The 25190-nt window shown below is 61.2% G+C and overlaps 3 protein-coding genes across 6 annotated transcripts; 2 read left to right on the top strand and 1 right to left on the bottom strand.

Annotated features, from left to right (window-relative positions):
* Window positions 1-87: 87 nt before the first annotated feature.
* Window positions 88-2307, top strand: CDK2AP2 (cyclin dependent kinase 2 associated protein 2). Of its 2 annotated transcripts, none has more exons than XM_080815669.1 (4): window positions 88-793; window positions 1103-1203; window positions 1291-1423; window positions 1784-2307. In XM_080815669.1, exons 1-4 carry the CDS (start codon window positions 712-714, stop codon window positions 1849-1851), a joined length of 384 nt encoding a protein of 127 aa, XP_080671795.1. In that variant the 5' UTR covers window positions 88-711; the 3' UTR covers window positions 1852-2307. The 2 variants fall into 2 exon arrangements, with proteins under 2 accessions (XP_080671795.1, XP_080671796.1); XM_080815670.1 differs by having other exon boundaries at window positions 105-935.
* Window positions 2308-3472: 1165 nt separating this feature from the next.
* PITPNM1 (phosphatidylinositol transfer protein membrane associated 1) lies at window positions 3473-17038 on the top strand. 2 transcript variants are annotated; one of them, XM_080815741.1, is made up of 24 exons: window positions 3473-3646; window positions 4609-4727; window positions 6209-6423; window positions 6516-6637; window positions 6842-7066; window positions 8542-8868; window positions 8945-9040; window positions 9123-9230; window positions 10117-10178; window positions 10279-10529; window positions 10852-11041; window positions 11143-11250; window positions 11500-11657; window positions 11744-11949; window positions 12418-12588; window positions 13260-13424; window positions 13658-13806; window positions 13913-14023; window positions 14448-14564; window positions 14743-14891; window positions 14980-15129; window positions 15219-15402; window positions 15715-15843; window positions 16497-17038. In XM_080815741.1, exons 2-24 carry the CDS (start codon window positions 4650-4652, stop codon window positions 16758-16760), a joined length of 3735 nt encoding a protein of 1244 aa, XP_080671867.1. In that variant the 5' UTR covers window positions 3473-3646; window positions 4609-4649; the 3' UTR covers window positions 16761-17038. The 2 variants fall into 2 exon arrangements, with proteins under 2 accessions (XP_080671867.1, XP_080671868.1); XM_080815742.1 differs by having other exon boundaries at window positions 3477-3646; window positions 9126-9230.
* A 562-nt stretch (window positions 17039-17600) lies between these two features.
* AIP (AHR interacting HSP90 co-chaperone) lies at window positions 17601-23528 on the bottom strand. 2 transcript variants are annotated; one of them, XM_080815744.1, is made up of 6 exons: window positions 23299-23528; window positions 20581-20760; window positions 18975-19163; window positions 18404-18580; window positions 18173-18306; window positions 17601-17922 (listed from the first exon to the last, which is right to left on the bottom strand). In XM_080815744.1, exons 1-6 carry the CDS (start codon window positions 23395-23397, stop codon window positions 17850-17852), a joined length of 852 nt encoding a protein of 283 aa, XP_080671870.1. In that variant the 5' UTR covers window positions 23398-23528; the 3' UTR covers window positions 17601-17849. The 2 variants fall into 2 exon arrangements, with proteins under 2 accessions (XP_080671870.1, XP_080671869.1); XM_080815743.1 differs by having other exon boundaries at window positions 18165-18306; window positions 23299-23526.
* Window positions 23529-25190: the final 1662 nt, after the last annotated feature.

Consider the following 25190-nt stretch of genomic DNA (forward strand, 5'->3'; position numbering starts at 1 on the left):
TCGGTAACGGACCCGTTGCCATAGGAACAAACGAGGGCTTCAGGGGGGGCGCATGCGCAGACCGGAGATAGGGGTGCTGAACCGGTGAAAGGTGACGTAAAAGCGCACGGGGTGAGACGCAGGGCTCGGAACGTCAAAGCCTCGCGTCCTCCGGCACTGAGAGCTGTGGAAAGGCGCGCTCGGCGGCGGCGGCGGCGGCGATAGCAGGCCCAGCTGGACCGACACCAGGAGATGCGAAGCTGACGTGCAAAGCAGCGCGAGCGAAACGTGAGGGCGGCGCCTGCGCCGGGAAGAGCCCTCCGCGCGTACCGCGACTGTCCAGACCCGGGTCCCGGCTTCCGAGGCCCCGCCTCTCGGGCCTTGGGACTAATCGGATTGAGAGCGCGCCGGCCCGGACCGCGAACTCGCCAATTGCGTAGGGCGTCAGCTACCGCCCAATCCGGAGCAGACAGGTGCGAGGTCCGAAAGGCGGAGACCAATCAGCAGCGGTTGCGGCCTGTTGGGGTCGGTCTCGGCCAATGAGGAGCCCCGAGTGACATCCTCACGCACCAATCGGGAGTGAGAGAGGATTCGTGCCCGCCCGCCCTTCCGGCCTGGGCTCTATTTACCAGGGGCGTGCGGCCGGTTTACCAATCAGAGCGCGGCTGAGCGGCCAAGCAGCCAACCCCGGAGGAGCGGCCGGCCGGCGTCCGCCGCACCCAAGAGTTGGGGATGTCCTACAAACCCATCGCCCCCGCCCCCAGCAGCACCCCCGGCTCCAGCACCCCTGGGCCCGGCACCCCGGTGCCTACAGGTGAGGATCCAGCTCTGCCCCTGCTCGCCTGCCCGGGTGGTCGAGGTCGCGAAGAGAAGACGGCCTGAGTTCTGCACCCCCGGGCCTGCCGCCTACCCTCGCGGAGCCTCAGTTTGCTGGCCTGTGAAGTGGGCGTGGTCACGTAAGGGCTAGTTGGTGGAGCGCAGGGGGAGGGGTTTGTCCCCGAAGTTGAGCGCCGGGAGTGAAGCGTCCCTTTTGGAGGGAATCGGGCGAATCCGGTCGGGGGTTTGGAACGCTGGGCAGAGGCGTCCCAGCCCCGTGCTGACCTCTTACTCGCGCATGTTGCAGCCGGAAGTGTCCCATCGCCGTCGGGCTCGGTGCCGGGAGCCGCTGCCCCTTTCAGACCCCTGTTTAACGACTTTGGACCGCCCTCCATGGGCTATGTGCAGGTGAGTGGGGGCGAAGGATTACGTATGGATGGGGACTGGAGGTCCCCTCGGGGCCTGAGCTCATCACCCTGTCCTCTTCTGACATAGGCAATGAAGCCACCCGGAGCCCAGGGCTCCCAGAGCACCTACACAGACCTGCTGTCAGTCATAGAGGAGATGGGCAAAGAGATCCGGCCTACCTATGCTGGCAGCAAGAGCGCCATGGAGCGCCTGAAGAGAGGTAAGTGAGGCCTCCACCCTCCCTGTTTGGGAAACTAACAGGACAATCCCTCCTTAGGGAAGGAAGGACGGACATCTGGAGGCCACTTGAGCCAAGCCTAGACAAGGGCCAGTGTCCACTATCCAGAGCGGTGTCTGGAATGGAATTAAAATTGAGCCGGTTTTCGGGGAAGGACCAGGACATTTGTCTTTAAATTTAAGGATTAGCCAAACCGCTCATTTCCCTAGGCCCCTCATTAGATTATAGTCCTGGTCCCTTTCACTGAAAGGGAAAGGGGTGAGGAGGGAGGGGTCTTCCTCTGGAGGGTGGGGGTAGGACTGTGGAGGGTCGCTGTATGTTCCTTGCCCGTCCCCACCTCAGGCATCATCCATGCCCGGGCCCTAGTCAGAGAGTGCCTGGCAGAGACAGAGCGGAACGCCCGCACGTAACAGGACGCAAGTCCGCCACCGCGTCTGGACCTTTCCTGGCCACTGCAGAGCACCTGCTTCTCCCTGGCCTTCACCCCGAGTTGCACTTCCCAACCTGGGCTTCCCGTCCTGTGTCCCTTGGTGGGTGCCCTCCAGGAACGAGGGGGCGGCTCTCACTCCAGTCCACAGCACTGACTGGGACTCTATCAGGAGTCAGCAGCGAGGTCACTGTGAGCCCCACCCATGACCTGCCAACAGTGTTGATCCAACTGGAGCTTGCTCTCTCTGTGGCCCCCACCACTCAGCACTTACCCAGGACTGCCACCACTTTTCCCAGACTCCTCCCCCAGCAGGGCCTCCGAAGGCCTGTCACCTCCCTGCCTTGTCTCCTGGGCCATAGCGACTCTTTTTTCAGTGTCTTTTGCTAAATACACCCTTTTTGTATAAATAAAAGATAATTTGGAGTTGTTCTCTCTACCTCTTAGTCTTTCTGAGTGTGATACTTCTAAGCCAGGAAGAAATTGGGAAAGGGGAGACTCGGGGAGGGGAAGGGGCCGGTGCAGTGGTGGGAGAGAGAGGGTCACTGAGCCTGGCCTTGCCTGGCCCCTGCTTTCCATTGACTTGGGTGGGGACCCTGCCCTGCTCCAGCCCTCAGCCTTCCCAGTTTTAAGTAGTGGAAAGGGTTGAGCTCCAGTAGCTAAGAGCCCTCCCCTCCTACACGTGCTGCCACCAGGGGGCAGCGCAAGGCCTTTGCAGCCTCCACAGCTGGAGGGCACTGTGGCCAGCCTGGGTCTAGAGGGTTCTTTGGATCGGCAGTCATGCTTGGCAGGGTGGAAATGTCAGTTCATGTAAGACAGGCCTTCACATGCCGTAATGCCCTAACGTCTTAAACTCCGAGTCAGCCCTGGGAGGCTCTGAATACATCCTGACCCCTCAGAGGAGAGGGGGTACTGCTGCCTCCTTCTCCCCAGCAGGTGGGAAGCAGAGCCAAGGGGAGAGGACTGGCTTCCAACAGGGGTGAGACCCAGCTCGGTGCTGCCATCCACTGTCCCAGCACCTCCTAGCTGGCTGGGTGTGGTCCCATGAGCCCAGCCCTCAAGTGTCTCAGCCTTTGCCCAGGGTCTGGTTGGCCAGACTTCTGGACCCGGAAGGCATCGGTGGGAAGTCATGGGGCCCCATTCAGAGTGACTGCAGCTCTCTGCCTGAATGTTTAGCTGAATGACCCTAGAAGCCTGGGGCACTGGAACCCTGGCCCCTCAGAAGAGGCAAGCCTTAGACCAGCGGCTTCTTGCCAGACTTTGCAGGCTGAGGCATTTCCCCTACCCTGGGTCTCAGGTTCGAGGGCTGGGGAGAATGGGGATGGGGTCCTGCCATATTTCCATGGCCCCCGGGAGGGCTGGGCGAGGGTGGGGAAAGGAACTATGAGAGCTCAGGGGATCCTAAAGAGTAGAGGGAGTAAAAAAGCGCCAGCAATCGGAGAACTGCCTCTTCCCCGGCCGGCTTGGGGAAGAAAGGCGGGGGCCGCCCTCCTCCGCCGCGGGCGGGGCCGCCGGGACCCCGCAGGAGTGGGGAGGGCCAGCCGGGCCCAGGAAAGGGGCGGGGCGGCCGCAGTGACGCGGCGGGCCTCGGGGAGGGCCGGCAGGGGCGCCGGCGGGCGGACCCGGAGGAAGGTCGGGGCCATGGGCCCTCGCTGCGCCTCCAGAGGGTCCGGCCACTGCTGGAACCCGAGGCTGGGGCCGGGGGCGCTCCGGGCTCCGACCCACAGCCCGTCCGCCCCCGCCCGTACCGGGTGAGGGGTGCCCGCCCTAAACTAGAGGTGAGCCGGGACGTTGGCGGGCGGGCCAAGAGCACGGCAGGGGACGGGGACGCCGGGGAGCAGAGGGAAGTGGGGACAATGGGGCCTCTCGCCCGTTCGCTGGGTGTGAGGTGGGGAGGTGGGAGGGGTGCCCGCAGCGGAACCGGGGCGCAGGTGGGCGGAGCGGGTCTCCCAGGGTGGGGGCCCGTGGGATACCCAGTGGAGCCCCTCTTGCCTCAACCCGAAGAGGGGTCAACCCCGGGAAGGATGATGGGGTAGCTGCATAGACGAGTGCCAGGGGTCCAGGAAGGATGCTGAGGAGGGGACGTCAAGGACTGGGCCGCGGGCCAGGATAGGGAAGGCAGATCTGGGGGTCGGAGGGGTTAGTTATGTGGTCCTGGAAGGTGGGTTCAGATGCGGGGGGTGGGGAACACTGACAGACGCTCAGAGGAGGGGCGCACGGAACTGCTCTGCGGAGAGACACCCCGGGGGACAAGGTTCTAAATGGATGTCCGGGAGTGGGGCACATGCGACCCCGCCAAGTAGGGGAAACGGGGTGCAGGGGGCGGACCCCCAGGGGCTGGTCGTGGAAGGCGGGCAAGGAAGGAGGGAACGGTGGCTCCTGGGGGTGGGTCCCCGAGAGATTTGGAGGGGGCTTGGGCCACGGCCGCGGCTGGAGAGGCGAAGGTGGCCCGTTAGCCGGCCGGCCCGCGCCCGCCGTTCCGGGGGGCCCGCGTCAGCGCGCGGTTGCCATGGCGACGGGCGGGCGGGGGACGGGGGCTGCGCGGAAAAGAGGTCAGCGCTCAGCCTCGCTGCGGCTCGCGGTCCCCGGCGGTGCTGGCGGCAGCGCTGGGCTCGCCTCTGCCTCCCCGGTAGCGGGCCCAGGCATGGGGTCCCGCGGCCCGAGCCCTCCGGCCCGCGCGCAGGGCTCGGGGCCGCGCGCCGCCGCCCCGCACTGACTGCCGCGCCGTGCCCTGCGCCAGGCGGAGCGGAGGCCGCGCGCGGCCGGCCGAGCACCTTCAGGATGCTCATCAAGGAGTACCACATTCTGCTGCCCATGAGCCTGGATGAGTACCAGGTGGCCCAGCTCTACATGATCCAGGTGAGGGCGGTGGGAAGCAGGAGACCAAGGGGGCCACACTTCTTGATGGGGTAGTGGCAGGAGCGCGCAGGCCGCACCTGGGACGAGGGGTGGGCCCAGCTCAACCCCCATCAACCCCGTTCTGGAGCTTGGAAGGACTCAGAGCCTAGGGGAGGACAGAGAAATCCCCCTTCCAGTGCAGGGGGTAGGGAGGGGGTGGCTGTGGGGAAAGGGGCAGAGGGCCTAGTGGTGCCTCCCCATCCCCCAAGTGTTTGGCCCCTGGTTGAAGCTCAGCCCACTTCTGATCTCCTTTAATCCTCCTTAGAATCGTAACCCCTTGCGGGAGGGAAAGGAGTGCATGAGGAGGCAAGAATGAGAGGCAGGGAGCCAGGAAGGGTGCCAGGTGGTAGAGAAGACTGGGAGGGGGGTCCCCAGAGGGTGCACGATCCTTACAACCCCAGATGGTCAGGGAGATGGGAATGAGGGTCAGACCCCAAAACTGTGACAGAGAGGGGCAGGCAGAGATCCAAGAGGGTGAGGTAGGGGTCCAGGCTTGGGAAGAAGAATGCAGCGAGGCAGGCTCTCAGGGAGGCAAAACGGTTCAGGGCCTCAGGGAGGCCTGTGTTCTCTAGAAATGAGGGTTAGGGTCTCAAGAGGCAAAACGGCCAGGATCTGGCCTCAGAGGGTTGAGTGGGCTGAGTTCAGGCTCCGGAGCTATAAACAGGCAGGCTATGAGTGCTCTCAAGCTACAAGGGGTGTGGCAGGAGCTGGTATTGGGTCCTAGAGAGGGAGGGGACTGGGTCAGGTTCTCAGAGAAGTGCGGATCCCCTTTACTGTCCTCCATTCTTCCAGGCCACCCTCCCTGGCCTCCTTGCTGCCCCTGGAGCACAGGAGGCACACTCCCGCCTCAGAAGCTTCTGTCGGCATCCCCTCTGCCTGGAATAGTTCCCCCCAGCCCCCATCCGCACCCCACATCTACCTCCCCCACTTCAAGTCACATTCACACTGTCAGATCACGTTATCTTCTCCATGAGGCTCTCCCTGATCGTCCTGTCATAATCGTAATCCCAACCCGATATCCCTGACCCTGGCCTACACGTCCTTCTTCCCATAACACTTACCCCTTCTAACATACCATGTGCTTTGCTTCTGTTAAGTCCCTCCCTGCACTGGGACTGAAGTCCCACAGGACAGGCAGGGGTCTTTGCTTTGTTCCTCAACAGCAGGTCCCAATTAATGTAATCCCAATATGCCTGGAACAGAGCAGACAATCAGTACGTGAATGAGTGCTGGGCTGCAGGCCCTATGGAGGACTGGACAGCAGCTGTGATCCTGACTCCCGGGAACTGCAGGGGACCAGGGTTGGGGTTCAGGGAGGTAGAAAGGCTGGGGCTAGGGCTCTGGCACTGTGCAGGGGGCCAAGCTGAGCTGGGGACCGCCAGGAGCTCAGCAGGGGCTGAGCTGCCCTTTCTGCTCTGCCTACTCCCCCCTCCCCGGTGCAGAAAAAGAGCCGGGAGGAGTCAAGCGGTGAGGGCAGTGGTGTGGAGATCCTGGCCAACCGGCCCTACACGGATGGGCCCGGCGGCAGCGGGCAGTACACACACAAGGTGTACCACGTGGGCTCCCACATCCCAGGCTGGTTCCGGGCACTGCTGCCCAAGGCTGCTTTGCAAGTGGAAGAGGAATCCTGGAACGCCTACCCTTACACCCGAACACGGTGAGTGGGGGGGGGGGAGGGCAGGCCCGGAGTGACAAAGAGAACAGCCCTGGTGGGCACAGAAATGACCATCACCCCCGCCCTGTGCCCAGGTACACCTGCCCCTTTGTGGAGAAATTCTCCATTGAAATAGAGACATATTACCTGCCTGATGGTGGGCAGCAGCCCAACGTCTTCAACCTGAGTGGAGCTGAGAGGAGACAGCGCATCCTGGGTGAGGTCCAGGGCCAGCGAGGGGACTCCCAAGCCCCTCCCAGGCCACCTGCCACCTCAGTGGGCAGCCCCTGACAAGTCGCAGGCTCTCTCCCAGCCTGGGCTTCCTGGCCGTGGAAGACCGCCCTCCCCATCCCAGGGCAGGGAAGGTGGGGAGGGGGCTGGTGTGACCCAGTGCCACTGGAACTCCCCCCCCCCACACCAGACACCATAGACATCGTGCGGGATGCAGTGGCCCCGGGAGAGTACAAAGCAGAAGAGGACCCTCGGCTGTATCGCTCGGCCAAGACCGGCCGAGGACCGCTGGCTGATGATTGGGCGCGCACAGCGGCCCAAACAGGGCCCCTCATGTGTGCCTATAAGCTGTGCAAGGTTGAGTTCCGCTACTGGGGCATGCAGGCCAAGATCGAGCAGTTCATCCATGATGTCGGTGAGCACCCCGCCACGGGAGGTTCCCTTGACCCAGCATGCACCAGACTCCCCCGTGTTTGAGCCAGGAATGCTCCCAGGCTACTGGGGACGCAGAAGCAAAAAGCCATCATTTCCATCCGATATTGCACTGAAGCAGAGGGGAGGAGCCCCGCCCGGCTGGGGTTCAGGGGGGCCTGGCCTTGAGGCATAGGTAAGAGTCAGGAGGGCAAGAAGCTGGGGACGTGATCTCTGAGGTCCATGCAGGCTCTGACATTCAGAGAGGCTGCTTTTCATCCCTTAAGCTTCCAGGGTTCTCCAATGTTCTGCGGATCAAGGGAGACTTAGAAACTGTCAAAAGGGTCAGCAGCCCTAACCAGCAACACACACAAGTACAGCCTAAGCCTCGGGCTCTGCCGTCATTCTTGGGGTCCCTCCCACTCCCAGCTCCCATGGCCCCATGCTCTGGCCCCGGATCCAGGAGTCCTGTTTTTAACCCCACAGTGCCTGTGGCTCAGCCCCGCCCCGTCCCCCAGCTCTGACCGTGGGCCACCTGCTGGTAGGGAAATCCTCAGATGGGGCGTCCAGGGGTCTGGGCCCCATGGGACCTCCAGTGAGCCCCTTCCGGTCTCTGCACCTTAGTTCTCCCTTCTGTGAGCGAGCAGGAGGCTGGGCCAGGCATTAAGAACTAGGACTGACTGAGCGTCCACGACATGGGAGGGGCCTGGCTAATCCCTTCTCCTGCCAGGATTCCTTTAACCCCCATGACACCCTTGCAAGGTAAGAACCACTAGTCCCATTTTACAAACCAGATGAGGAAATTTAGCTTAGAGAATAGTAGAGGCTCCGTGACTTGCATTTGTAAAAATACCAGAAAGCACAAATAAGAAAATGAAATCACCCACATGGAACCGCTGGTAAGATTCTGATCGATTTCCTTCCAGAAGTTTATAATTATAATCCAACCATTATTAGTTTATCTCCTCGGTATTGAAGTTTCTAACTTTATTCCTCTGCCTCAGATGAAAATATCCCAGAATGGGTATCATCTTTCGCTACAAACTTCATTAAGTGCCAACACTTCCATTAACTATTAACACCTTCATTAACTATCAACAATTTCATTAACTGTTAATGTCTAATTGTCAACTTCTCTGAGGAAGTCGGGAGCTGCTAGTGAGAAAGGCAGCGAGAAGCCTTGACCCCAGCTTCCCAGGTTGTCGGCATCGGGTTTGTGCTCAGAGTTGGGGTGTCCAGAGGGATAAAAGAGGCAGGGATGGAGGGAGGGAGGTGGAGCCAGAAGACAAATGGCCCAGTTTCTATTCCCATCTCCCGGATGGGCCTCACCCTGCCCTACTTTATGGCTCCGGGTGGGTGGTGTGCCCAGGGGAGCCATCACCAGTGTAGAGGACTGGGCTTGTGGCTACCCCGTGGCAGCGGCAGGGAAACTCAGACTCGGGGCGGAGGGGTATGGTTCTGATGCCTGGGCACTTGCAGGTCTGCGACGGGTGATGCTGCGGGCCCACCGCCAGGCCTGGTGCTGGCAGGATGAATGGACAGAGCTGAGCATGGCTGACATCCGGGCGCTGGAGGAAGAGACCGCCCGCATGCTGGCACAGCGCATGGCCAAGTGCAACTCGAGCAGTGAGGGGCCGGAGGCCCAGGCCCTGGGGAAGCCTAGTGTTGAGGCCCGGGCTGCGGCCAGCCATGCTGGCACCCCCGACGGGCCTGAGGCACCGTCCGGCCCCGACGCCTCACCTGATGCCAGTTTCGGCAAGCAGTGGTCCTCCTCCTCCCGTTCCTCCTACTCATCCCAGCACGGAGGTGAGGCTGGGGCCCAGAGGCGGGAAGGAGCCACCCGCAGGCCCGACGCCCGGGCTGAGGGGATATGGCCCTGCAGGGGGCGTGTCTCCCCAGAGCTTGTCTGAGTGGCGCATGCAGAACATCGCCCGAGACTCCGAGAACAGCTCCGAGGACGAGTTCTTTGATGCCCATGGTCAGCACCACAGCCCTGCCGGGGGTGGGGGTGTCCCTGAACGGCTCCCGCTGCCCCGTGACACAGCCCCTCGTCCTTTCAGAAGGCTTCTCGGACAGTGACGAGGTCTTCCCCAAGGAGATGACCAAGTGGAACTCCAATGACTTCATCGACGCCTTCGCCTCCCCCGTGGAGGCCGAGGGGACACCAGGTAAAGACTGCCGGCCACCGGCACCCTGTATGCCTTGGATGCTCAGAGAGCCACGAGGCCTTAAGCTTAACGGGGTCCTGAATCAAAAGTCAGTCCAGAGAGGGTGCTCATAGTGAGTGGAGGAGGGGTGGATAGACGGGGGTGGATAGACTCTTCCAAGTTCAGACAGAGCCCAAAACGTGAAGGAATTAACCTGGAGCCCAGGAAGGCGTCACATGCGAGGTGATGTCTGAGCAGGGATTTTTTTTTTTTTAAGATTTTATTTATTTGACAGCGAGAGAGACAGCGAGAGAGGGAACACAAGCAGGGGGAGTGGGAGAGGGAGAAGCAGGCTTCCCGCCCAGCAGGGAGCCTGATGCGGGGCTGGAACTTAGAACCCTGGGATGGTGACCTAAGCTGAAGGCAGACTCGTAACAACTGAGCCACCCAGGCACCCCGTCTAGGTGGGATTTTGAAGGATTGGATTAGCTCTGTCTAACAGAACTTTCTGCAATGATGGAAATGTTCTAGCTACTGGCCACATGTGGTTTCTAAGTACTCGAAATGTGGCTAGTGCGACCAAGGCGCTGAATTTTGTACTGTATTGCATTTTAATTTATTTCAGTTTAAATAGGCACATGTGGCTGCTGGCTGGGACAGGGCAGGATTAGAAGGAATTTTCCAGGCAACCAAGCACTGTGGGGAGAGGCATCCCTGATAGTAGCAGGACCAGCATGTGCAAATGCCCAGAAATGTGAAATGACACATGAGAGCCTGATGAGGGAGGACAGAGGAAGACAGGGGGGGTTGCTTGGGTAGACAGCAAAGCAGGGGTATCTGGAGTGCCAGATGAAGGGAACCCCGTAGGCTCCTCAGCCTCTTTCACTCGCTTCCCCATGTCCTACAGACCCCGGAACCGAGGCCACCAAAGACACTGGGGATGGGGCCCGAGCACCCAGGGACTCAGAGGTGAGTATGGTCCGCTACCCCACATCTGCAGTTCTGCCCCTCCCTGCCCGCCAGACAGGCTACTGGTCTGACATCCCCGGCACCCCACTGTGCCCCACAGGGCCCAGACGGAGCCGGGGAGCTGGGGGCCGAGGCATGCGCAGTCCACGCCCTCTTCCTCATCCTGCACAGCGGCAACATCCTGGACTCGGGCCCCGGAGATGCCAACTCTAAGCAGGCCGACGTGCAGACCCTGAGCCTGGCCTTTGAGGCTGTCACACGAGTCCACTTCCCTGAGGCCTTGGGCCACGTGGCACTGCGTCTGGTGCCCTGCCCGCCCATCTGTGCTGCTGCCTATGCCCTTGTCTCCAAGTACTGGTCAGGGGTTGAAGGGTGGGGGACAGCCAGGGTCTCCAAGGTGCAGATCGCATGGGGCTCCCGGGACCAAAGAGGGCCCACAAGGAAAGGGGGAGGAGGCCAGGAAGCCGACCCCTGGCCCTGTCACAGCCCCCCCTCCCCCCGCCCAACTCCAGTTTTTAGTCAATGGTTCCATCACAAGGGCCCCTTGGGCGCTGTTGCTTCCCACAAAGGCTCCCCACAGTGCTAGGACTTGCCACCAGGCCAAGGGGACTTGGAGGGGGGCAGTGGAGGGGCTGGAGGCCCTCCCACCCACCCACCACCCCTCCTCCTACAGCCTGAGCCCCTACAGCCACGACGGCGACAGCCTGTCCCGCTCCCAGGACCACATTCCACTGGCTGCGCTGCCACTGCTGGCCACCTCGTCCTCCCGATACCAGGGCGCTGTGGCCACTGTCATCGCCCGCACCAACCAGGCCTACGCTGCCTTCCTGCGCTCAGCTGAGGGGGCTGGCTTCTGCGGGCAGGTCAGCCCTAAGGGATGTCCCCGGGAAGCTCGCTGCCGGAGCCCCCCCATCTGCCGGCCTCTGCCGCAGCCCCTCCTGAGGGCGCCACTCTCCCCACGCAGGTGGTGCTGATTGGAGACGGCGTGGGCGGGATCCTGGGCTTTGACGCCCTCTGCCACAGTGCCAGCGTGGGCACGGGGAGCCGGGGCAGCAGCCGCCGTGGGAGCATGGTCAGTGGGGCCGAGCCCTGCCTGCTCGGGAGGCGGGTGTCACGCCAGCTCTAGGTCTCTGCCCCCCGCAAAATGACTTCTCTTCAGGCAGCGCCCTTGCTGCCTTGTGCTCTCCTACCCCTTGGACTCTGCCCCGAGTTCTTTCTGGAGGCCCTGTCCAGCCCCCAAGCCTCTCTCCTCACTTCCAAATCAGTAGAAATTGAATCGTCTCCAACCCTAAGGATATTTCTGTCCCCTATTTTTGTCTAGACTAATGAGCTGCTCTCCCCGGAGGTCGGCCCAGTGCGGGACCCCCTGGCAGATGGGGTGGAGGGGCTGGGCCGGGCCAGCCCAGAACCCTCAGTCCTGCCTGCCCAGCGCACCCCCAGTGACATGACCAGTCCTGAGCCCGAGGGCCCTCAGAACAGGTGACACGTCTGTGCCATAACCCACGCCCTGGGCTCGTGTTGGGCTGTGGAGGCAGTGGCACTGAGCACCCCTCCCCCCGCCCCAGCCTGCAGGCAGCCCCCCCAACCACCTACTCCGGGGACCCCAGGCGGGCAAGCACAGCCTCCTGCCCACCTGCTGCCACTTCTGAGGCTCCCGATGGCCCCACCAGCGCTGCCCGCCTGGACTTCAAGGTCTCCGGCTTCTTCCTCTTTGGCTCCCCGCTGGGCCTGGTGCTGGCTTTGCGCAAAACCGTGATGCCCGCCTTGGAGGGTGAGCCCTCGGGCTGGGGGTGGGAGCCGCACCTTCTCCTCCATCTGCCCCCCCCAGCTCTTTTGTCCCCCGGGAGATGCTGGCAGTACTGCCACACCCCACCGTACCAACTAAGATGCTGGCTAGAGAAGGGGAACCTGAGGCCCAGAAAGAAGGGACTTGCCAAGGCCAAGTTTCCCGAAGTGCACCAGGAGGAACTCAAGCCCATACGCGATGCTCCACTTGAGAAGGGCTCTGACAGGCAGGGGAAATACGTCATCCCGAATCACGTCAGCAGATAAAGGGTCTGATCTCTTCTTAGCCGAGACACCTGTGTCACTTTCCCAGGACCCTGGTAACCTCCCGGGGAGTGCAGTTTGGGAAGCGCTGGCTCTGGGTCACATAGCCCATCAGGTGCTGTGTCCCACACCCCCTGCCTCCCAGTATGCCCAGCTGAACCTCCTCCTTCCTTCATCTTCTGGGTTCCAGTGGCCCAGATGCGCCCGGCCTGTGAGCAGATCTACAACCTCTTCCACGCGGCCGACCCCTGCGCCTCCCGCCTTGAGCCCCTGCTGGCCCCCAAGTTCCAAGCTATCGCCCCACTGGCCGTGCCCCGCTACCAGAAGTTCCCCCTGGGAGATGGCTCATCCCTGCTGTTGGGTATGCCCCCAACCAAGATAAAGAGGAGAAAGCGGGGGGCAGCAACAGGGAGGGATGGGAATGGGCTCCCCTCCCCCAAGAAGACATGAGCTGGTTCTTCCATCGTTGATGAGCTCTCATGTCACCAGTCCCCAGACCACGGAGGCCCTTTGTGAGGTCTGGATCCCCAAGACCCTCTAACATTCTCTGCCAAGGAGGGGGGGGGCGGGCAGTAGTGACGGCTGGGCTAGAGAGAGGAGCCAGTGGTGCTGGGGAGCTAGTGTCTGGGAGCAGCCGCAATGAGGGGGACTGCCGTATCTGCGTGGAGGAGTGCACAGTTTATCCATAGACACTTGTGTTCATGTATCATTGTGGGGCACATACCCAGATGCATGCGAGTGGGTACCCATGTGGCCCCACGAGACGAATGGGCTTGTGTTGGAGTGGTGGAAGCAGATGTTCTGGAAGGAATACAAATGGCCCGTCAGCGGGAGCTAAGAGGAGACAAGGCCCCCACTCTTCATTTCCACCCAATTGTGGGGCACTTCAGCCTCAGCCAAGACCTGACCAGGGAGGGCTGGCAGGCGAGATGGTGGGGTGAGGGGGGGCCAAGCTGCCTTGGAAGCCCTAGGTGGGAAGACAGGAGGGCAGCCTGGTTCCGACGGCCACTCAGGTTGGCCTATCTCCCCCAGCTGACACTCTGCAGACGCACTCAGGCCTCTTTCTGGAAGAGCTGGAGATGTTGGTGCCCTCAACACCCACCTCTGCCAGCGGTGCCTTCTGGAAGGGCAGTGAGTTAGGCTCCGAGCCGCCGGCCCAGCCAGCTGCCCCCAGCACCACCAGTGAGGTGGTTAAGAGTAAGTCAACCAGCCACCCCGCCGTGGGGGTGGCACTTCTACCTCCAGAAGCCCAGCTGAAACACCCTTGCCCCCAGCATCTGCTCTGGGATGAGAGGGCCCCAGCACCCAACCTTGGACTTGGCAAAGAGCAGGCTTGGCAGGAAGGAGGGAGGGAAGAGCACCCGGGGGCCAGACACGTGGGCACGAGGTGGGAGGCCACCCCTGACTCACTGCCCAACGTGGCCGTGCAGTCCTCGAGCGCTGGTGGGGGACGAAGCGGATTGACTACTCACTCTACTGCCCCGAGGCGCTCACCGCCTTCCCCACCGTCACGCTGCCCCACCTCTTCCACGCCAGCTACTGGGAGTCGGCTGATGTGGTGGCCTTCATCCTGCGCCAGGTGGGCTCGGGGATACGGGGTGGGAGATGAGAACCGGACCAGGGGAGCCCCGGGCCAGGGGAGGCGCAGCCCCAGGTTCCCTGTTCACGTGGCCCCACGCGCACAGGTGATAGAGAAGGAGCGGCCGCAGCTGACGGAATGCGAGGAGCCGTCCATCTACAGCCCGGCCTTCCCCAGGGAGAAGTGGCAGCGCAAACGCACGCAGGTCAAGATCCGGGTATGTGCCCTGCCCCTCGCGTCCTGAGGGGCCAGGCCCCGCCGTCTCTTCCCAGCATCCCCGCCCTGCACTTTCCCGGGTACCGCCCCGCCCCCTTTTGGTCCTGGCCCCGCCTCCTCGAGCCTCGGCCCCGCCTCCTCGAGCCTCGGCCCCGCCCCTGGAGACCGGGAATCTCCTCCCCTTTCGTCGGGAATTGGGACCTCGGATCTCCGCTCTCCTACTGAACCTCACCCTCTGAATCCCGTCCTGTCAGGGCTCCATCCCCTGGGAGCCGCAGTTTACACGCACCCCTGACCTCAGGTCGGGTCGGAAAAGCGCCCACTACTTGGGCGTCGCCCCTGCCTGGGCGCGGGTCCCCCACAACAGCTCCTGCCGCATCGCTGTCCCGGCTGGGCTGCGGGCTCACGCGGTCTCCTCCCGCCAGAACGTCACTTCCAACCACCGGGCAAGCGACACGGTCGTGTGCGAGGGCCGCCCCCAGGTGCTGAACGGGCGCTTCATGTACGGGCCCCTGGACGTGGTGACGCTCACGGGAGAGAAGGTCAGGACACGGCGGCCTGGGCCCCGGGTACACCCGCGCCTATCGAGCCGACCTCGCCCACGGGGAACTCTTGGTCCCTCCACCCCCGACGACAGTGCGCCCAGACCCTCCTCTGCTCAGGGTCCTGGGGTGCGTGGGGCTGCGGCCCACGGGCCCTCTCGGCCGCTCTCCCCATCAGGTGGACGTCTACATCATGACGCAGCCGCTGTCAGGCAAGTGGATCCACTTCGGCACTGAGGTCACGAACAGCTCCGGCCGCCTCACCTTCCCGGTGCCCCTCGAGCGCGCGCTGGGCATCGGCGTCTACCCGGTGCGCATGGTGGTCAGGTGAGCGCCGGGCCGGCCGGGCTTCGTGGGCTGGGGCTCTGCCGGGCCTCGCCCGCCCTATGCCGCTCACCCCATACGTGGACCACAGGGGCGACCACACGTACGCCGAGTGCTGCCTGACCGTGGTGGCCCGCGGCACCGAGGCCGTGGTCTTCAGCATCGACGGCTCCTTCACTGCCAGCGTCTCCATCATGGGCAGCGACCCGAAGGTGCGCGCCGGCGCCGTGGACGTGGTCAGGTAGGAGCAGCTCCCCCCGCCCCGGCCCGCTGGCTGCGGCGACCAGCCGCACCCCCGCCGGTGGAGCTGACCTCCGTCCCATCCTGCAGGCACTGGCAGGACGCCGGCTACCTGATCGTCTACGTAACGGGCCGGCCGGATATGCAGAAGCACCGCGTGGTGGCCTGGCTGTCGCAGCACAACTTTCCTCACGGCGTCGTCTCCTTCTGTGATGGCCTCACCCACGACCCACTGCGCCAAAAGGCGATGTTTCTGCAGAGCCTGGTGCAGGAGGTGAGGCTGGGAAAGGGAAGGGGGAGGGGAGGGTCCGCCTCCGCCCCCTCCCTGGGCAATAGGACTTGCAGAGGCCCACCTGGTCCCACCCCCACGGGACCGGGACCCTAACTGGCTGGAGAGGACCCTATGGCCCGGCCTCCTAGTGGTCTGAGAAGCCCCTGGTCCTCTCCACCCACTCGGCTAGCTCCAGGGGCCTGGTGACGGCACCCTGTGCCCCCACCTGTGTCCCACCCGTCCCGCCCTCGAAACCCTCTAACTGGGGATGCCTGGCAGACGCCCCAGGATGGCTGACTGCCTCTCCCAACACAGGTGGAACTGAACATTGTAGCTGGCTATGGGTCCCCCAAAGATGTGGCCGTGTATGCGGCGCTGGGTCTGCCCCCGAGTCAGACCTACATCGTGGGCCGCGCGGTTCGGAAGCTGCAAGCTCAGTGCCAGGTGAGGGCCTAGGGAAGGTGGGGACTGGGCGGCCGACCGGCAGCAGAGCCTGGGTCCCAGGCCGCGAGGACCACCTGTGCTATGAAGCACCTGAGGGGACCACTCTAAAAAAGCCAGCTGGCCTCAGGGGACTGGGCTCCTCCTAGGATAGGGTCGTGAACAGCTTGGAGCTGCTGGGCAGGCCACGATGGATGACAGAGGCGGAGCGTGCTCAAGCCCTTGAGCGCCGGTTCCCTCCGGCTTGGCCCTGGGCATGGACCTGGAGCTTTGTGAGCCCCCGTTTCCCGTCCGTAGAACGGAAATGCTGGACCGGCACCAAGGTCCCCAGCTCTCAGGGACATCACATAACATGCACGGGGCTGGGAACAAAGCAAGCGCTTGCCGGACGTCCATGGCTGTTCCTTCCCGCCAAGACCTCAGGACACTGAAGGCCAGAGAGGCGCAGAGCGAGGAGGAAAGCCAGGGCGCTCTGGCGGCCAATCTGGGGTTCCAGCTGCTGAGAGGAGGCTCCGGGTCAGACCGTGCCCGGCCTAGAATGCTGCCAGCACTGCCCCAGGAGCCTGCGCGGGGTGGGGGTGGGGGGTCCACAGGCCAGGGGTGCATGTGAGCCCGAGACCAGCCATGCCCTCATCCCTGCCCACCTCTGCCCACAGTTCCTGTCAGATGGCTACGTGGCGCACCTGGGCCAGCTGGAGGCAGGCTCCCACCCTCATGCCCCCACGGGACCCTCCAGGGCCGCCCTGGCCAAGAGCAGCTACGGCGGGGCTGCCCCCGTGGACTTCCTGCGCAAGCAGAGCCAGCTGCTTCGCTCCAGGGGCCCCAGCCAGGTGGAGCGTGAGGGCCCGGGGACACCGCCCACCACCCTGGCCAGAGGCAAGGCCCGGAGCATCAGCCTCAAGTTGGACAGCGAAGAGTGAGGCCCGCACCGCGGATGGCGCTGAGTTATTTATTCATGGACGCGAGGGGCCCAGGTGGCATATGCCAGGGATTGGGGGGCCCTCGGCCCCCCAACCCCACAAACTGCATCTTTGTCTGCCCCTCAATGTTACTTCCCTTTCATGTCGGGGGCACCTAGCCTCGGTGGGGGAGGAGGGAGCGGCAAGGGCCCGGAGGCTTTTCCAGTGTGTGTAAATCTATGGAAATAAACCACCTGTAACCCACTGACTGCTCACCTGCCGGGCACCACAGCACAGCCGAGCCCAGATTCCAATTTGATGGGGACACCGAAGGGCCCAGAGGGGCCAGGATGCGCCCAGGGTCACAGCACGGGTTAGGGGCAAGGCCAGGATGGGGGCCCGGGCCTTGGAGGTCTTCTGGAAGATTCTGTCCTCCCTTCTACCCGAGGCCTCCTCCTTAATAGTCAGGTCACTGCACCCCACGCTCCTGCCCTGGGTCAGCCCTTCAGTTCGCAGGGGCGCAGACAGCTTCTGGCTGAAACCTCTGCCTCCAGAAGCAGAGACCGCGCGACCAGAGGCTGGAGGGGAGCTACGCTGGGGGGCCCTCCCGGCTGTGCCTCTGTCTCCCCTTGAAAACTGAAGGCCCCCAGGCACTTGGGCCCTGGCCAGCAGAAAACACTTCCTTTGAGACAGCGATCCTCCTCCTCATCTCTGTTGGGGACACTGAGGCCCAGAGAGGTCTTGGAGCTGGTAAATGGGAAGCTGGGATCAGAACCCCAAGCCTCTGCCTCCCCAAACCACCCGAGTACCAGGAAATTCAAGGTGATCAGCCCGGGTCCCCCAATGGATCAGCTCGGCAGGTCCAGGAAGAGATAAATACAGCCTTTATATACAGGGAAGCGGGACGCAGCAGGGGAAGGGGGCCTAGCGGCGGCAACAGCGGGACAGGCAGGCCAGGCAGGGCCGGCCGGGCCCTATCAGTGGGAGAAGATGCCCCGGAAGCGAGCCTTGTCCTCTTCGTCCTTCTGCCGGATCCGTGCCTCCAGGGCCCTCAGCTCCCGGCTCACGATGGGCGCCAGGGCGGGGTCCAGCTCCAGCACCTTGGCAAAGTCAGCCTGGGCCTCCTGGGCGTTCCACACGGCCGCGTGCGCCTTGCCCCTCTTGAAGTAGGCCTTGACGTTGTCTGCGGGGGTACCGGCGGGCAGCAGGCATGCAAAGGCATGAGGGCGGGGGATGGGGGGACGAGCCAGCCGCCCGGCCTGACTTCTGGCACTGGGACCCCCTCCTGGGTCAGAGCCCTCCCAACCTGACGATGCCAACCACACCCCGAGCCCCACACCGCCGTCCCTCCGTCACTGGCATCACAGAGCCCACGGCCCCCCCCCCGGGTGGAGGACGTGTGCTCGGGCTCGCGCCGGCGCTCACCGTCGTACTTGTTGAGGATGGACGAGCAGTGGTCCAGCACCTCGTAGTACTCCTGGGCCACCAGCTTGCACTGACAGTAGTTGAGGAGCAGCGGGGTGATCTGCTGGTCCAGCTGGATCCAGTCAGGGGATCCAGGCTGCTCCTGGGGACACGGGGGCAGGGAGAGGGCAGAAGCCGCTTAGGGCCGGGTCCCTAGGCTCCCCCTCCCCGCCACCCCCACCCCCGCCTCCAGGCCACACCTTCATCTGCAGGTTCTTGAGGCAGGCGATGGCATCGTAGTACTTGGCAGCGGCCTCCTTCACGTGGCCCTCACGGTACAGCTTGTTGCCCTCCTGGTGGATGACCGGCACCGCCTTCGCCTTCTCCTCATCTGTCATGGCCCAGGGGTCCTGCTGGTACGTGCCGGGGCTCTCCACCTGCCAGAGCGCAGCCCTCGTCAGGGGGCGGCCCCGGGGGGCACCTCGGCTTCTCAGCCTCTGGGCCCCGGACACCAGGAGCGGAACCACCCGTTCATTCCTTGATCACTCGACAAACGTTCACGTAGCACCTCCTACCTGCCCAGCACCACGCCAGCTTCCTAGACTAGAGCCATGAACAAGGCGGCAAAAAGCCCGCCCTCACGGAGACCTCTGGAGGCAGGGGAGCCCCAGGGGCGGGACCCTCGGGGACTGCTGGAGTCCCGCCAGGCCTTCTTGTACCTGCCTGTCCCGACCTCCCCGCCCGGCAGTCCATGCACGGAGCCCACAGCCCCGGGCAGGCAGGCAGGGCCTGTTCCTGCCGTGAGGCCCCCAGGGCTCGGTGGCCTCTCACCTTGAGAATCTCAATGTCGAAGATGAGAGGCTGGGGGCTCTGCTGCAGGGCGTCCAGGTCAGCGTGGCCCAGGGAGTTGTGCTCGTGCATCTGGGCGATGCCACAGCAGTGTCGCTGGCCCTCCAGGGGGTCCTTGCCCGCCGCGATGTTGCGCAAACTCTTGGCCACCAGCGGGTACAGGACCACGTGCTGCGGAAAGGCGAGTGGGCTGCCTGGTTGCCACGCCCAAGAGGGCCCAGCCCCTGGCCCCATCACCATCTGGGAAAGGACACTGAAGCCCAGAGAGGGCCAGCAACTGGCTCAGGCCCCGCCCCGTCAACACGCGGGAGGGCTTTTCCCTCAGGAGTCCTCTGGCATCCCAGCGTTCCGTTCTGGAGAAGTCCCCAGCTCCTGCCACACTCTCTGGCCACCCAACCAAGCACCCCTGCCATGCCCGACATGAACATGCCCTGTCACAGTCAACCCAGCTTCCCAGCTGTTTCAAGCTCAGTGGGACTCTTCCTCCTCCTCCCCGAGGTGTAGCCCACAAGCTGGACTTCTCACCATCACTGAGGTCCCTCCCTCCACATTCTGTTCTCAGCATCTCTTCCTTCTCTCCTGCCCCAGTCCACCCCATTTGGAGCCTATCTCAGGTCTGGGCCCAAGGTAGCAACTCAAAGCCCTTGGCAGAGACCTCCAGGCACAGAGGACCCAGCCTTTGACCTTCCACTAGGAATAACTGCTCAGATGGTGGAAACCAGACAGCCCCCACCCCAGTCCAACCAGCTCCGCTCACTGCCCCTACTGTCTATATGGGGGCAGATTGCTAGAGTAACGTCTGTCTTGCCAGCAAACATGTCCTAAGTCTTGGTGCTGAGCGTTCTGAGCTAAAGGTAAACAGGTCCAGTCCCTGCTCTGCAGTAGCTGAGACCCAGGTAGATCTTGCCATATAGGGCATGAGGGGTTAGAGGACCAGAGGAGGGTTTCAAGCCAACCACCAGCAGTCAGGGAGGACTTCCTGGAGGTAGTGACCCTAGGAATTCACTCTGAAGTATGAGGGAGGATCTTGGCCAAGAAGGGGATGGAAAGGGGGCGCTTGGGTGGCTCAGTCGTTAGGGGTCTCCCTTCGACTCAGGTCATGATCCCAGAGTCCTGGGATCGAGCCCCAAATCGGGCTCTCTGCTCGGCGGGAAGCCTGTTTCTCCCCCTTCTACTTCCCCTGCTTGTGTTCCCTCTCTCGCTGTCTCGATCTATGTCAAATAAATAAATACAATTAATTTTTAAAAAAGAAGAGGAACAAAAAGGGAATGGAAAGGAAAGGCAGGGAGGTGAGTGGGAGGGGAAAATTGGTATGAGTCAGACCCTGCAGGGCCACGTGAGAGTCTGACAGTGACTAGGGTCCAGAGAGGATTAGAGATGCCGTTGTGCAGGTCATTTGCATTTGAGAACCAGTCCCCTGGCTGCCATCTGGCTCATAAAGAGGAGAAGGCAGAAGAGGCCAGGACCCCAAGGTCCTGTTGGTGTGACGCCCTGGAGGGAGTTGGTGGCGGCCTAGCTAGGGCACAGGCCCTGGGATGGAGAAGAGGGAACGGCAGGACAGACACCACAGGCAGTGGACGCCAGGTACCTTGACATCGCAGCAGAACTGGGCGATCTCCCCCTCACGCATGGTGCACACGATGGTCTCCCACACAGGCAGCTTGAACTTCTTACCAATGATGAGCTCCATGGGCTTGCCACGCACCCGGCTGTCGTCCAGCACGGTGCCCTCCTTGTCGCTGTGCAGAGTCCGGTAGTGGAACGTGGCCTGCAGGCCACATGTGGGATAAGACAAGGGCACAAGCGCTCACCAAGCCCCCAAGGACAAGCCTGGTTCCGAGCCTGCAGACAGCACAGGGCACAGGACTCGCCCAAGGGTCACCACCTGACCTCTACCCCACTGCCCAGGGGTAGAAACTAAGTGACAGAGCGGGAAGTGAGGGGCCCAAGTCACACGGATAGGGGGTGGACAGGCTGGGCTCCCAAGCACTCTGGCACCAAATGTTCTTTCAACAAATATTTACTGAGCACATATTATGGGCCTGAGCCCTGTGCTAGACACAGCAGTAAACAAAGACAAAAGTCCCCACGCCCACGGAGTTCACGTGGAACTTCTAGAGGAAGGAGATGAAGCCAAAACAAAACAGTGCACTGTGGACAGTGGAGCTAGGGGCTACAGATCAGAAAACAAAATATAGCCGAGTAAGACAGGCCAAATTATACACCGGAGGTGGGCACTCCCTGAGGAGGCAACATTTAGGCGGCGATCTGAAGACAGAAGGAGAGACAGCACGCCAGACAGAGGCTGGGCTAGGAAACTGGTGTGGGCCTTCTAGGCCAAGAGAACAGCAGGGGATGGTGTGGTGTGTTCCAGAGGCATCAAGGCCAGTGTGGCAGAAGCAGAGTGAACGAGGGGAGGGGGGCACTGCGGGGTCACCGGAGTCTAGGGGACAGACCCCGCAGGGCCTGGAGGCTGCGGTGAGGACGTCGTGTTTTCCCTCTCGGTGGCTCCACACACAGGAGGGGGAGGATCTGACCTGGGTTCCACTGCTGCCAAGATGAGAGAACAGGATCCGGGGGGGGGGGGGGGGTGAGGGCAAATGCAGGAAGGTGAGAGCTGTAGGCCTGGGGGGACAACAGAGGCCTGGACCAGGACAGCAATGGGAGAAACCGTGTGAAATGGTCAGATCCTGGGTGCATTCCCAAGACATGAGAGAACAGAGGGGCCGTGGAGACTGGGAGGGTTTTGGCCTGAGCAACCAGAAGGCCAAAGGTGCCCTTCACCAAGATGGGGAAGGACTGGGCACAGCAAGTCAAGCCTGAGCGGCCAACCAGAAATCCAAGGGGTGATGGTGAGTTGGGAGCTGGATATCAGGTTTAAGAAAGAGGTGCAGCCGGAAATACACCTGGGGGAGTAGTCCAGGCATGGAGGGTTTTTTTAGGGATGAGCCTGGGGAGAGCATCTGCGGGTGAGTGCGGAGAGAAGAGATCTGAAGACTGAACCCTTGGCAGGATATAGGTAGAGAAGCCCACGCTCTTGCCCACCACACCAGGCCGCACCCCTGAACTCTGTTTCCAAATCAGTACAGTGGAGGCCCCCATAGTACCCATCCTGCATCGTGGGGATCAAAGGAAATAAACCTGTGTGGTATTTAGCACAGGGCTCACTGTGAGCCCTCAGTCTACGCTGGGGATTGTTATTTGGTATTACCTGTCCCTCGTTTTTGGTGCCACTGTTCTCCTACCTTCACTCTCTTTATGATGTCTCTCCTTATGGGGTCTGTTCCATCCAGGATCTCCTTTGCCAGGACCTTCTTCAAGGCCATCAAACCCCCACCCCCAGCCTCTGTGGGCATGCACACACCCACACTTCTTCTCTCCACACTGAAAAGATCCTGATGGCCAGAACGATGCACCTTCCCTCTGCTCTCAGGGCACTCGCACCGGGCCAGCCTAGGATCTTTACCTGCCCGACCTCGGTAGCTTGAGGACAATGCGTTCATTCATAGGCACTCTGGCTTTTGGGGTCCCAGTCTAGGCCAGGATCTTTGGTCATTCGTTCAATATGCATGTTCTGTGTGACTGCTCTGCTGGGCCCAGGGGCTGCCCCTGGGAAGCTCCTGACTCTACAGACAAGTGGCAACCGGGAAAGGCCCTCCGGGAGAAGGAAACTGCATGAGCAGAAGCAGGGAAGCCTGGAGCCTAGGAGGCGGGGGCTGGAGAGGCCTGGGTAGCCAAAGGAGGAAGGTGGTGGGCTCTTTGATTTCCCAGCCCATATCTGTCCTGAGCAACATCACCGAGAGCAGTCCAAACCCCTGCCGACGAGTTGCAGTCTGGCAGACCTGACCTCTGGAAATGGATTTGCGCACTCAGGGGCCTCACCTTCCCCATCTAACAATGGGAGCCGCTCTAAGTGTTTTCAGAAGTCCCTCCCATCTATAAAAGAACTTGAACCTTGCAACCCAGAGGCCCCGGAGCACCTCCCAGGTCCCAGGTCTCCTGCTCTGGGTCTCCTCCAGCGCCCGGTCTGTGCAAACACTGAAGCCAAACCCCCTCAACCTTCCGAGGATGACTGACGGCTCCCCGGACCAATGCGGCCACACGGCCAAGCCACGGGGCGAGGCAGACATAGCTAAATTCACCCCCTACTTAAATTCAGACCAACCAGCGTCGAGCTCAGCATGTGAGCAGTAGAGTCACCGGCCGCTGCTATCTGGGCATGCGCAACCTCTCGCCTAAGGCCTCCTCCCGCCTCGCATGCGCACCGCGCCGCAGAAGGGTTGAGGAGAGGGGGCTACGCACGAACCTTGGTTCCATCCTGAAAGTCGGGGAGCTCTCCTCGGCCCTCCTGTATCACACGCTTTTGGATCCCGTCCTCCCGGAGTCTTGCGATGATATCCGCCATCCTTCTTCCCCGCTGCTCTCTTTCGGTAACTTCCGGACTCCTTCGGCAGCTTCCGGACCTGCTTCGGCAACTTCTAGCGCTTCGGCAACTTCCGAGATGGCGCCATTTTGGCTGAGGGCAGACGCCAAAAAGGGACTAAACGTAGAGGTGGCCTGTGATTGGTTGTCTGCGCAGCGGCAGAGCGCGCGGGTGTGACCAGGGGCGGGTCTGACCCGGGAGGTCCCGGGAGGCCTATCGGAGAGGCGGGGCCAGGGTCTGCCGGGCGGGGCCGGGCGGGGCCGGGCGGGGCCGGGCGGGGCGTCCCTAGCCGCCTTGTCCTTGAATGGATTTGGACTGGCCTTCCCCGTCGTTGCGTTCCCCCACCCAACCCCCTTAAAGCTGTAGTACGGTGACGGCATTGCAGGGCTCGGGGAATGCGGGGGGACTCCCTTTGGAACACTGCTCCCTAAAGCTGCTATTGTTGTGTATCCCTTTCTGGCCTTTAGTTTTCTTTTTGCATATCTAGCACAAACAATAGTGACTCTTGGGTCCTGGATTTTTCTCGTGGAAAATAAATAAATAAATAAATAAATAAGTGACAAATAAAAAATAAAACCAGGAGTAAGAAAGAGGGGAAGGAGGGTTTCCGTATTCCTGTGAGTACAGTAAGCTCCCTTCGTGGGGGTCAGGAGTGGGCGAGTCGTCCCCTGAATCCACTGTGTCAGGCACACAGTAGGTGCATAATAAATGTTAGGACATACATGACTGATAAAAGTGAGGTACTTTGGGGACTAAAACAAGGTTTTTCTTGGCTTCTGGAAACTAGCTGTGAACAATAGCGATAGGAGCCTTTTCCTAATTATTACTTTTTTTTTTTTTTTAAGATTTTTTATTGATTCATTTGAGAGAGGGAGAGGCAGAGGGCGAGGGAGAAGCAGACCCCGCTGCGAGACAGAAGCCGGACATGGGGCCTGGCATGGGGCTCCGCATGACTTCCATCCCAGGACCTGGATATCATGACCTGAGCCCAAGGCAGATGCCCAAATATCCCAGCCACCCAGGCGTCCCTCTTCCCCCAGTTTAAAGGATTCCCCACTCCAGGAAGGGAAATGTCTTGAGGCCTGTGTCATGTCTTCATCCTACCCTCCTAACTCCCCTCTGACCCAGGTGCTAAGTGCTTCAGACATTCACACTGGTTCATTGCCCACAAGAAGTCCCCTGGGAGAGGTGGGACCTCCAAGGTGAGAGGGAAATGTGCTTTGTTTGTTTGGTTTTTGCTTTTGCTTTATACCAACACAGGAAGTTTGTGGCTAAGGTTTCCCAAAATATGAAGCAATTTTGAAGCCTGTGTCTTATACGAATTGTTCCAGAAAATGGAAAAGGAAGAAAAGCTGACCAATATATTTTGAGGCTAGCTTAATCTCGATTCCCAAACCAGGTGAGTATACCGTAAGACAAGAAAGGCATAGGCCTGTTTTACTGATTCGCATAGATATAAAAAATACTAAAAGAAATATTAAGCTAATTGAAACCACTAGTGTGTACAAAAATGCGTCAATATGCTAAGTGAATGTCATTCACAAAAAAACAAGTATTATATAATTCCATTTATATGAGGTGCCTAGAAGAGTTAAATTCATAGAGGCAAAGTTGAATGGTGGTTGGTGGGGGAGAGGCAAATGAAGATTTGTTGTTTAACGAGTATAGAATTTCAGTTTTACAATATGAAAAAGTCCTAGAGATTGGTTGCATGACATTGTGAATATACTTAACACTACTGAACTGTGCACTTAAAAATGTTTAAGATAGTAAAT

Source organism: Martes martes, assembly GCF_963455335.1.
Source record: "Martes martes genome assembly, chromosome: 10".
Taxonomy (NCBI): domain Eukaryota; kingdom Metazoa; phylum Chordata; class Mammalia; order Carnivora; family Mustelidae; genus Martes; species Martes martes.

What these genes read in the sequence shown, in the direction of transcription:
- CDK2AP2 (XM_080815669.1), top strand. Translation starts at nt 712, where the DNA reads ATGTCCTACAAACCCATCGCCCCCGCCCCCAGCAGCACCCCCGGCTCC. An exon ending in CGGCACCCCGGTGCCTACAG is followed by an intron (nt 794 to 1,102) that starts GTGAGGATCCAG and finishes CGCATGTTGCAG; the next exon opens with CCGGAAGTGTCCCATCGCCG. An exon ending in CCTCCATGGGCTATGTGCAG is followed by an intron (nt 1,204 to 1,290) that starts GTGAGTGGGGGC and finishes CTTCTGACATAG; the next exon opens with GCAATGAAGCCACCCGGAGC.
- PITPNM1 (XM_080815741.1), top strand. Translation starts at nt 4,650, where the DNA reads ATGCTCATCAAGGAGTACCACATTCTGCTGCCCATGAGCCTGGATGAG. An exon ending in GCCTATGCCCTTGTCTCCAA is followed by an intron (nt 10,530 to 10,851) that starts GTACTGGTCAGG and finishes CTCCTCCTACAG; the next exon opens with CCTGAGCCCCTACAGCCACG. An exon ending in CGTGATGCCCGCCTTGGAGG is followed by an intron (nt 11,950 to 12,417) that starts GTGAGCCCTCGG and finishes TCTGGGTTCCAG; the next exon opens with TGGCCCAGATGCGCCCGGCC.
- AIP (XM_080815743.1), bottom strand. Translation starts at nt 23,397, where the DNA reads ATGGCGGATATCATCGCAAGACTCCGGGAGGACGGGATCCAAAAGCGT. An exon ending in TCAAGAACCTGCAGATGAAG is followed by an intron (nt 18,307 to 18,403) that starts GTGTGGCCTGGA and finishes CCGTGTCCCCAG; the next exon opens with GAGCAGCCTGGATCCCCTGA. An exon ending in CATCCTCAACAAGTACGACG is followed by an intron (nt 17,923 to 18,164) that starts GTGAGCGCCGGC and finishes GTACCCCCGCAG; the next exon opens with ACAACGTCAAGGCCTACTTC.